General features: G+C 52.7%; 1 protein-coding gene and 1 pseudogene across 1 annotated transcript; both read right to left on the bottom strand.

Annotated features, from left to right (window-relative positions):
* Window positions 1-3,483: 3,483 nt before the first annotated feature.
* Window positions 3,484-5,055, bottom strand: LOC119330231 (annotated as a pseudogene).
* Window positions 5,056-5,204: 149 nt separating this feature from the next.
* Window positions 5,205-10,589, bottom strand: LOC119330230 (glycine--tRNA ligase, mitochondrial 1-like). The gene is made up of 9 exons (XM_037603348.1): window positions 10,053-10,589; window positions 8,632-9,014; window positions 8,430-8,547; window positions 7,396-7,590; window positions 7,009-7,233; window positions 6,777-6,836; window positions 6,467-6,547; window positions 5,962-6,367; window positions 5,205-5,712 (listed from the first exon to the last, which is right to left on the bottom strand). Exons 1-9 carry the CDS (start codon window positions 10,572-10,574, stop codon window positions 5,477-5,479), a joined length of 2,226 nt encoding a protein of 741 aa, XP_037459245.1. The 5' UTR covers window positions 10,575-10,589; the 3' UTR covers window positions 5,205-5,476.
* Between the last annotated feature and the right edge of the window lie 695 nt (window positions 10,590-11,284).

Genomic DNA, 11,284 nt, shown 5'->3' with positions numbered 1-11,284 from the left:
TGGAACACCTGAGCGGATGCGTTGCCTCCATCTTGGGGAGGGCCGCGTTCACCTTGCGAGTGAACCGCTTGAAGATGTGATGGGAGGCGGGGGCCTCAGCGCCGCCTGGGATGCAAGCGATGGCACGAGGCTCTTGGAAGCCCCCAGCCCCATCGTCTTGGTGGTGGTCGTCATTCCTCCTTGGTGGTGGCGGCAGCGGAGGAAGGCCAGCATTGCCCTAAGGACGGTCCTCACGAGACTGATCCTCCAGGGGCCCTCGCGAGGCTGGCCCTGCCAGCGATCCTCACGAGGCTGATCGCGCCAGTCCTGGCAGGGGTCGCGGTTGTCCCAGCGTCCCCCACCTCGGCCTCCTCCATGGCTGTAGCCGCAGTCGTTGCGCTCGGGGCATTGGCCAAGGCGCCCGTCTCGGATAGCCCTGAGCTCCTAGCAGTCATTGGTGTTGTGGCTATGCATGTTGTGGAAGATGTAGAATGGGCGGCTGCCCTTGGAAGACTTCGGGTGGTCACAACCGCGCTTCATCTTGGGTTCAGCCACGAGCATAGCTGGGCCCTTGCACTTCATGTCCTTGTCTTGGCCTTCTTGTCCTCTGATCGGCCTCCGGGAGCTCCAGGAGGGAGAGGCGACCTTCCTCGGCCCTCGTGCATCTGGTTGCCATGTTGAACATCTCCAAAACCGAGCACGTGTCCTCGTGTATGGTGAGCTCCTCCTTCATCTTGACATCCCGGACGCCATTAGTGAACGCCGAAATGATGGCCTCATCCGACACCTTGGGGATCTTGAGACGAACGCTGTTGAGCGCTGGATGTATTTGTGCAAGGTCTCCCCTGGCTGCTGCTTGATGCGCCGTAGGTCACCCGCGGTAGGAGCGCGGTCGCGAGTGCCCTGGAAGTTGGTGATGAAGCACTCTCGCATTTCATCCCAGGAGGAGATCAATCCCGCGAGGAGGTTCAGGAGCCACGAGCGCGCCCCATCCTTAAGGGCCACAGGGAACCAGTTTGCCATGACCTTCTCGTCGCCGTTGGCCGCCTCGATGCTCAGCTCGTAGAGCTGGAGGAACTCGGCAGAGTTGGGGGTGCCATCGTAGCTTGGAGGCAGGTCTGGCTTGAACTTCCCACACCAAACGACGCGGCGCAGCTCTAGGGTGAACGCGCGGCAACCCGCCGCGCTCATGGGGACACCACAGAGGGGGAGCCTGGTCTTGGCGCTCCCGCACCACCGCCTCGGGCGGCACGCGGTCTTGACATGGCGGTGCTGGGAGCACACGCGCCTCTCCTTGGGGCCGCTGCACCACTTGGCAACTTTCTTCATCGTGCGCTGGCGCCCTGAGCGGCGGGTCGCGCCGAGGGGCCTCACGCCTTGGCTCGGGGGCGGCATCTTGCGTGGGAGGCGGAGGAGGCGCATCGTGAGACACGTCGCCCGCGAGAGGCGACGGGGGAGGCAGCGAGCGGGATGGTGCAAGGGCCTCTCCAGCGATGCTGACAAGCTCGGCAATGCCATCCAGCCAGTCCTCGTAGAGGTCATCTGTCGGGCGGTAGCGCAGAAGCTCGTGCGCCCATGAGCAGCATGGCCTACGCGTTCGCCGGCCCGCGACGAGCATGGGAAGACGAAGCAGCCACCGGAGTCGGTGATGGAGTGGCGGTGCGCCCATCGCGCCACACAGAAGGCTGCAGCGATGAAGCCTACTGCTCATGGGCCGCGGGGCCGGTGGCGGCATTTGCCGCAGGTGATGGGGAATGACGGGGGCGCCGTCGCCCGCAGGTGCTGTTTGGGTGACGCGGGCGGTGAGGGCAGCCCAGCGCTCAACACAAACTCGACGAGCATCAGCCATGAGGACGGCGGAACGGTGGCGGATCGACCGGTGGGAGAGAGGCTGCGACGCACCCCTACCTGACGCGTGAAATGTCGGATTCAGGGCTCCGCAGACCCAAGGAAGATTCGAACTCTGAGGTGCGTGCGAAGAACTCAATCTCCCCGGTCTACCAACTCGTCGAGCTCACGGCCTAGCTCGATGAACGGGAAAGAAGAGAGGCACAGCAGTTTACCCAGGTTCGGGCCACCTTGCGGTGTAAAACCCTACTACTGCTTTGTGGTGGATTAGCCTCGAGGTGGGCTGAGGATAAACTAGTATAGAGGCAGAACAACCTCAGAAGGCATGTTCTTGTGTTGATGTGAGCTGATGAGAGTTTTGATGGCTCGATTCATCCGTCCCCCTCTATGGTGATGGCTAAGCTATATTATAGTGACCTTGGTCCTCTTCCCCCAAAACGAAGGCGGAAAGGAATCCCACAACGGCTAAGTTTGAAGGGAGACAAATAGTACATCTTATCCTGGCGAAACGTGGTCTTCGTCTGCAAAGATTCTGGTCGTGACATCATGATGGGCTCGGCGATGACCTCCGTCCTGCCGTCCTGACGGTCTTGGTCTTGTAGCACGGGAATGAAAACCTTTGGCTGATTCCTCGGGACTCCGCGCGTGCGCTTGCCTCTTTAGCACCAAAGAGAAAACCTGTTGTACCGCGCCCGCTGGCGCCCGCCTGACCTTGGTCGTCATGGCTTGCGTCACCTTAACCTCACGAGGTGGGCGCCTGCATAGAAATCTCCGCTCCTCGGGATCCAGCCTAGGGAGGCCACTTCTTCTGGAGGTCTTTGCGTCGTCCGCCTCGTGAGGCTTGGCCCCCTCGCGAGGGTCTTGTGTTGTTGATGCTGAAGGTGGGCCGTACCAGACCGCTGATGGAGCCACGCCGTGGGCCGCAGGCAGGCAAGTCTGGATACCCTGGTTCCCAGAACGTTGACAGAGCCAGATGTGGATGCAAGTGGATGAGGCCGGGCCCCGCGCACGTGTGGGTTAAGAAACGACGCTTCCACTGGCTGACTAGTGGGCTTGCTATCAGTAGTCGTCATAAATTATACGAAGGGTGGTAGTTGGGTGCCCATCAAGTGGGACCGCGGCGGACACCGAGAAGACGCGCGGTGCGAACGTATTTCAACCACAATTTTGGGTCGGAAATAGGTTGGCGCAGGCGCGAAGCGGACGGCTTTTGGGAATGAGTCGGCGCATTGGGCCGGTGTTCTCGACCACAGTGATTCAAACGAACATGGGCGGACGAAACGGGAGTTGCTCTTACTCTGTTTATTCAGTCCACTTTTCTTTCCTATTCCTCTATTTCTCCCCGTTCCTTTGTTTTGCATACATGCATTCCGAACATGCCCTAAAACGTTTGGCTGTATCGTGACACGGAAAGAGAATCAACTGAAATCCAGCGTCCTGCAGGATTCAAAGTAGGAAGCACTCGTATGTCGTATATATATGAACAGCAACGCAAATTGACAGGAGAATCGGCTCAAGCTGAAAGGTTTACATAATAAGATCGTGTGGCAGCTAAGACGTTCGCTGGGAGTTTCCCCCTGGCGAACGTTCACCAGTTACTATTTCGCTGGGAGTACTCCAAGATTGTGACTACTCGGTGCATGCATGAATGCAGGATGATGGATCAATGATTAAGGGTGGTAATACGGCAGCACGGTGTACACGGTCTGCACGACGGTGAGGACGAGCAGGAGCACGGCGGCGGCGGCGGACATGCTCGTCCACGGGTTGCTGAAGTAGTCGTGAGCGAGCACGGCGCGGTGCCTGTTCCAGCTGCGGCCGCAGTACTCCCTCACGTCGCGGAACATGTCGGCGTAGCAGTTGTTGGCGACGCCCGGCGTGCCGGCGGCGGCACCGCCGCAGAGCTCGCCAAGGTGCGCGTAGAACGCCGCCGTCTCCTCGTCCCCCTTGACGAACACCCCGGCCCGCTGCAGGATGTCCACGTCGCGCCGCCCGTGCGATGCCACCGACGCCATGAGCACCACGTAGCTCATCAGGCGCTGCAGCTCCCACCGGCCCCGGCTCTGCTCGTACGCGAGGAGGTTGGCGAATATGGCGCGGTTCGTGTAGCTCTCCACGGCCGGGATCTCGAGCACGCCGTCGCGGGCGCGGAACGTCACGTCGACGAGGCTCCGGGGGGACTTCTTGGCCCGGAACGTGACGCCGGCGTCCTCCAGCTCCGACGCCGAGGGGAGCAGCCACGGCAAGCGCTCGTCCATGGGCTTGGCCAGCCACTCGTTGAACGCCTCCTCCTCCTCGGTGACCTTGTTGTTGCCGCCAGCGGGAGGGACGGCGGCGTCCTCATCTTGTGGTGGGAGGAACCAGTGGTAGTAGAGCTGCAGCAGGTGGAGGATCTCGCCGTCGGGGGGCTTCGCCGTGGCGGCGTCCTGCGGTGTCTCGACGGTGAGGTACTTGGCGAGGAGGCTGGTGACGAGGTGGTCGCGGCCTCGGCCGCCGGTGGCGATGGCGTAGAAGCGCTCGAGGACGAAGAAGGGGAGCTGGTTCTCGAGCAGGAAGAGGTCGCTGTAGACATTCTGCATGGCCCAGGCGGCGTCGATGAGCGCGTCGGCGGCGCCGTCCTCGCCAGAACTCGATGATGAAGCAGCCGTCGAGGAGGAGCATCTCGGCGAAGCCACGCGGCCTGAGGTCCTCGGTGGGCTCAGCGTAGCGGCGGCGCGCCGCGGGTTCGAGGGCCCGCGCGGCGCGGGCGTAGGACGCGAGCGGCTCGTGGCCCCGCGCGAGGAGGTCGCGGAGGTAGCGCCACTTGTGCTCCTCCATGGCGCGGAGGCGGGCGGCGCCCCGGTGGAAGGGGCCGACGGAGACCATCTGCGGCTCGTAGAGGTGACGGTTGCGGTCGCGCATGGGCCCCGCCACCCGGAAGATGGTGAAGGGCTCGCTCTCGTGCGGCTTCCCCGGAAGCGCGTCCAGACGCTGCTGCATGCGCGATGCCATCTCTTCGTCCTCGTCCGCCTCGTCGCCGGCGCCAGCCGAGGCTGTGCTGCTCTCCTCCAACCGGCTCTGCATGGACGTGGACATCTCCTCCGCCTCTGCGTCCTCGGCGTGTTTGTTTCCGTTCCCGGGCACGACGGCGATGCGCCCGTCAGCCTCGTGGTCGTGCTCCGCCGTGGCGAGCAGTGGCTGGGCCGCAGGGTCCATCTTCACCTAAACCGCTCAGGAGACAATGGCGATGTCCGTGTACCAGGCCGTGTTAAACAGGCGTCAAAGGTAGTGGAGGAGAATGCGTGGGAGACCCGGAGCCACCTTACAAGACTTCCAACACATGGGCGGCGAGAAAAATCTTCGACTGTCCACAAGAGATGCCACAAGTAGGTGAAAGATTGAAAATTCAATAGCTTCATTACAACTTGACGTACTCCTTAAGACTCAAAATGTATGGTAGATGATGTCAATTCCATTGTGTGTGTATGGTAAAACATTCTCAAAATGTATAGGTAAGATAATGACAATGGGTGAAATAAGTACGGGTGTCTGCAGCATGTATGCATGCAGAACTCGCATCAACAGCAGTACGGTATCAACCGGGCAACTGGAAGATGAATTGACGTTTTGGTGATCTGGACGAGGACGGTGCAAACTGTAGCCAGACAACTTACTCCTGGTCACCTTGGGGACCGATATGGCTGGGATACTTGAATGAAATATCGGTCCAGGTGCTTTGGCCTTCTGTCAGCTCCTTCACCACCGATGCCACCTCGTCGATGCCCACCCTCACCTGCTGTTTGCTGTCCCTCTCTCGGATCGTCACCTCTGTTGCAGAATCGACAGTTACTGCAAAAGAAACACCGATCTCGTCCGTTCTTGCGTACCTCCTCCCGATAGAAATGCCTTCAGAAGCAAATAACAATATGAGCATGTGCAGTTAGTAAGCCTTGGTGCTATGTCCAATGGTGATTTGTACATGTCCCAGTGTATATAGCTATTCAGCCACATCAGCTTCCATCATGAAATTCCACGATATACTTCGCGGTATGACAAACAATGCTGTTTAAGTTTCTTTATTTTTTTATTTATAAGAAGCTAATAAAGGTAATGGTCGAGAAACTATTTTCCTGCTCAATATGGTATATCACGTACCAGTCGTGTCAATAATGTGTGAGATGCCTGCAGCTGTTAATTCTTTATCAAGCACTTTGGCGGCATCATCAAACTCTTGATTCTTTACCAGCGGGAACACAGTGCACTTGATAGGAGCCACGATAGGAGGGAACCGGAAGACATTCAGCTGCTCCTCTTCTGATTTGCTAGGTCTTGTGTAGAAGGAATGCTCAAACAGACAATAGATTATCCTCCCTATGCCAAATGAGGGCTCAACAACTGAAGGGGTGAAGACTCGCTGGTGCTCCAGCTTCTTCTCCATACTGATCGATACCATTTTCTTTGTAATCACCACTTCCTTTCCAAGTGTGCAAACTTGGAAGTTCGTCTCCCCATTAGATTCCAGTGCAGCCTTCATGTCCATTGCTTCCTTCTCACTCATAGCCTGTTTGTCCAAGAATAAAGTCAATGACAAAAGTTTCTACTTTGGTAGACATGATAAAACTTGCCTAAGAAATTGTAGACAGAGCACAAGATGTGTTACCTCCAATGCTTCAACCACCATCTTCTGATTGCCCTTGAAAGCAAGCCCTAGGTCTTTCTTTGAGGGCACGATAACAAGTTTCTGTAGCAGCAAGGAAATTCAGATATATTAATGGTAGACCTAATTGATTGTGCATTAAAGGACAAAGACTGTAATAATGTCATGAAAGAATGCTTCTTGATGATGGAACTTGTAATATACTCCTTCAGGAGCAAAAATAAAACATAACTAGTAGCACACATTATTCAATAGTGGTACATTATTAGTGACTCCAAAAATACTGAAGAATCAAATCTGATAGATAACTCACCTCAACTTCTCTAGGCTCTGAAAACTTTTCATGAGCAACAAGTGGAACGCCACTTTTCTCCTAGGACACACCAATCAGGAAAGCATTATCAACATTAGTTGCACACTCAAGAACACAGTCGAGACTAAATATATTAATGAATGAAAGGAGCGACTTCCATTTCAATTGCAACATGTCCAAAGGACTAAAATCAGTAACTGCAAAAGTATTCATGGGATGAGATATAGCTTACAGAATGAGCTTTTAAATCATATGCAGATCTATCTGCAATGCCCACACACTCTGTCCATCCATAAGAACACTCAATCTCTGCATCCCAGCAGTCAGCAGCATAATGAGCCATCTCATTAGGTAGATGCTGTCTGAAGCGCAATCGGCTCTTATCAATTCCCAAACGTGTCAGGAAAAGATAGACCCTTCCAATAAAGTAACCAAGTGTCTCATTATTAACAGTTCCCTGTAAGGAAGAAACATATTATAAGTTCTAGAAATAGAAGCGAACCACCTCTAATCCAAAGTGGAAGAAGATGAAAAGTGACTAACTCAACTGCCTCTAATCCAAACGGAAGAAGAAAAACAAGTAACTCAACAAAAGATAAGATAGACATCAAGTTCAAACCTTCGAAACTGCTTCTGCAAGCTTCGTTAACTTGGCCGGCTCCCCTGAGAGCTGCAGCTCTCTCGGAAACATCAAGAACTCCAAATCAGCAACATCAACAAACTTGGGATGTGACTTATCCTCAGGATCTACGAAGTGCTCAATCTCGGCCAATGTGAATTCACGCACTCGTAGAAGACCTTGACGTGGAGAGATCTGATTGTCAAATAAGTAGAAAGTAGTGAGTGGATGCAAAGAATATATATCTTACTACTGCAAGCGAATTTTCCACTCTTCAAATGTTTATAACATTATAGTGCATGACAAATGTATGTTTAGCCATGTATGTTAGCAGGTCTAAATTTCTCCCAAGCATTCAAGTCTGAACGCAATGAAGGTTTTATATAAATGGAATAATGAAATAACAGCACATATTTTAAATCACATTGTTCATGCAGGTATTCAAAACAATCATATGAAGTGTGATGTAAATGGAGAACGTTGCATCTTATTTTAAACAGGTATATCACCTATCATTCATTCAAAATCATGTTGCGGAAGTGGGTAGTTTAACAACAGCATAATACACTCTGTGTATAAAAAGTCTAGATTTACCGTTCATCTTCTTTTCACAGCATGAAGATCAACAACCATTCATTCAAAAATCATGTTGCAAAACATTTTTAACAAAAACAGAAGTAGAGTAGTTTAAACAACAGCACCACACATTCTCTATATAAAAAAGTCTAGGTTTAGCAGTATTGTTGCCACATGAAGAACGCCCATCATTCATTAAAAATCATGTTGCATAAATATTTTTAATAAAAAAAATAGTAGTCTAAGTCAACAGAATCATAAATTCCATGAAAAAAAGAAGTCGAGATTGAACATTTGATTAAATTCATGAAGCAAACACTATGTGCTGAATCATCATATGAAGAATAATCTGTTAGTGAAGTATAATACCATTGCAAACATGCAAAGAATTAACAAGTGAAATGGCAGTTACTGACAATCCAATGAAAGCTAAAAGCATGGTGTGACACAACACAGACCTCGTTACGGAATGCTTGACCAATTTGAGCTGCTGCAAAGGGAAGCTTTTGGCCATTGTAGTAGTACAAGTCCTTGAAGTTGACAAAAATACCCTGTGCAGTCTCTGGCCTCATATACCTGTTTGTTCACACAAAAAATGAGCATGTTTGGTCAATTCAACACAAAAAACATGATTAATGTGGTGACTGGTAATCTTCTTACCCCACGCTAAGACCTGTTGGGCCAATTGATGTCTGGAACATAAGATTGAATGGGTAGGGAGCAGAGAGTGGGTTCTTTGTATCAGGGGCAACAATGCCATATTCCTTGATCTTTGCACCGAGTTCCTCTCGTGAGAGGTCATCTAACACAGCAAGGACGCGCTTAAACTCGGCAGCCGTCTCAGGGGACAAGGTGAGATCCTTCTCAAGCTTGTCCTTGCAGAAATCTTTCAACAGGTGATCAGCACGATAGCATGTGCCTGTCTTCTCATCCTTAACCATGAGGTCGGTGAACTTATCGACGTGCCCTGATGCCTTCAAGACAACCTCAGGTGTCACACAGGGGCAGTCAACCTCCAACATATTCTCCTCCAAAACAAAATGCTGGAAAAGGAATGGAGAAATTAGCATCTTCCCAGAACAAATTGCACGAGATGATGTCATAAAATACAGCGCCATAAAATATATTACTATCTAAACCCAACCAACATCAAGCACAGAAAATAATTCAGAAAGAAACAGAACCGTACCAATACAAGCTAGCAAATCGAACCCTGATCTCCACCAATATCAGGCATAGAAATGAACTGACAAAATCCATATTTGCCAACTAGTACTAATGAACTGACATCAGGAATCTTCGTCATAAATAAATTGCCATATGTAATTCGAGTACTGCAGTGGCAGAAAATGCAAGTGATATGTAAAAACTAAAAAAAGCTTGTTTAATTGCCTTTAGAGGTGTGCACTTGTAAGTTTCCATATCTAGATTCCATATGCAAGTTCCACATAAAACACAGTGCAAGTAGTAAATCATCCCTACCCCAGTACCCCTACATCAAATTGCAGCAGCTAGGCAACATCAAGTAGTAAATCATCGCTACCCCAGTACCCCAGTACCCCAATATGGATTGGAGCATCTAAATCCAACCAACATCAAGCACAGAAACTAATTCAGAAAAAAAAACAGAACCATGCCAATACAAACAAGCAAATCGAACACTGATCCACCAATATCAGGCATAGAAATGACCCGACAAAATCCATATTTGCCAACTAGTACTAATGAACTGACACCAGGAATCTTCGTCATAAGTAAATTGCCATATTGTAATCCGAGTACTACAGCAGCAGAAAATGCAAGTGATATGTAAAAACTAAAAACAGTTTGTTTAATTGACTTTAGAGGTGTGCACTTGAAATATTCCATATCTAGATTCTTTACTAAAACATGGGTAACTGTCTTCTTTGCTTAATATCAAGATTCCATATGCAATTTCCACATAAACCACAGTGCAAGTGGTAAATCATCGCTACCCCAGTACCCCTACATCAAATCGCAGCAGCTAGGCAACATCGACTACGATACAAGCATGAAAAATAAACCACGACATTTCGAGATGGGCTGGCGGCCTCACTCACCTGCCTCCAGAAGGCCAGGACGTTGGACTTGACCGCACACCCGGGCGGGCCGTAGTCGTACAGGCCGGCGACGCCGCGGTAGATCTTGAAAGATGGTATGTAGAAGAGCTTCCGCTCGAGGGTGTTCCCCACTGCCTGCCGCATCTCCTCCCGCGCCGCGCCTCCGCCGGACCCGACGGCGGCCTGCAGCCTGCGCGCGGCCGCGCCAGCCTCGATCTTTAGAGCCTTCAGCGCCTCGACCGCCGCGTCGACGCCCACCTTGGCGCCGGAGGCCTTGAGTGACCGCACGGCCTCAGCCTGCGCGTCCACTGCCGCCTGCCTCTCCGCCAGCGCCCGGCGGAGCGCTTCTTCCGAGGGTGCTGCCCCGGCCATGGAGGAGGAGGAGAAGAAGGAAAGGGTCGCGGTGAGGGAGCGGCGGCGCGCGGCGGCGGCGAGGGGCTGTGGGGCTAGGGTTCTGCTGGGTTTAGGGGCTCGGGAGAGGGAGGAGACGATAAGCTGGGGGCGGAATCGCATAAACACCATCGACAGGGTCCGAGGTCGCGGCGGTTGTGCGTTTCCACCCTCGTGTTACCAACTTATTGCCATTCGGTGGAAGTGTGTCTGCGTGATCCGGGCCTGGCTTGTTAGGTGCCTCGTGTGTGATAGAGTATTGGAGGGATGTTTACGCAAGAGTGGCAGTGTGTTGGGATTATAGGTGGCCAAACGGGCCGAGATAGCTGGGCCGGCACGGCACGGCACGTGCTAAACGGGCCAGGCCCGGCACGCGGCACGCCAAGGGCCGTGCCTGGGCCTGAAGGCCGAGCACGCGGGCCGACACGGCACGGCCTGGTTATCTTTTTTTATTTTTTTATGTATCCTAATGTGGCCCAACATGTAAAAATAGGCTAAAAACGCCCAGTGCGCAAAATAGGAGGCATATTAGCGGGCCTAGCGTGCCGATGGGCCGGCCCGATTAGCATACGGGCCGTGCCTGAGCTGCAGGCTGCAGCACGCGGGCCGGCACGGCACGGCCCGTATAATAATCGTGCCTTCACGGGCCGAGCCGTGCCAGGCACGATTAGGATGGGCCGTGCCGTGCCGGGCCGGGCCGGCCCGTTTGGCCAGCTATAGTTGGAATGTGATCTGGACCGTTGGGGCATTACTACCGGACGATGAAGATTTGCAGCACAGGGATAAAGCACGGATTGACTCCGTGGGTTCACCGTCACAATACACTTCTTCCTGAGAATTTA

The sequence above is a fragment of the Triticum dicoccoides genome, chromosome 7A, assembly GCF_002162155.2.
Source record: "Triticum dicoccoides isolate Atlit2015 ecotype Zavitan chromosome 7A, WEW_v2.0, whole genome shotgun sequence".
Taxonomy (NCBI): domain Eukaryota; kingdom Viridiplantae; phylum Streptophyta; class Magnoliopsida; order Poales; family Poaceae; genus Triticum; species Triticum dicoccoides.
This window is presented reverse-complemented; position numbering and strand designations above follow the sequence as displayed.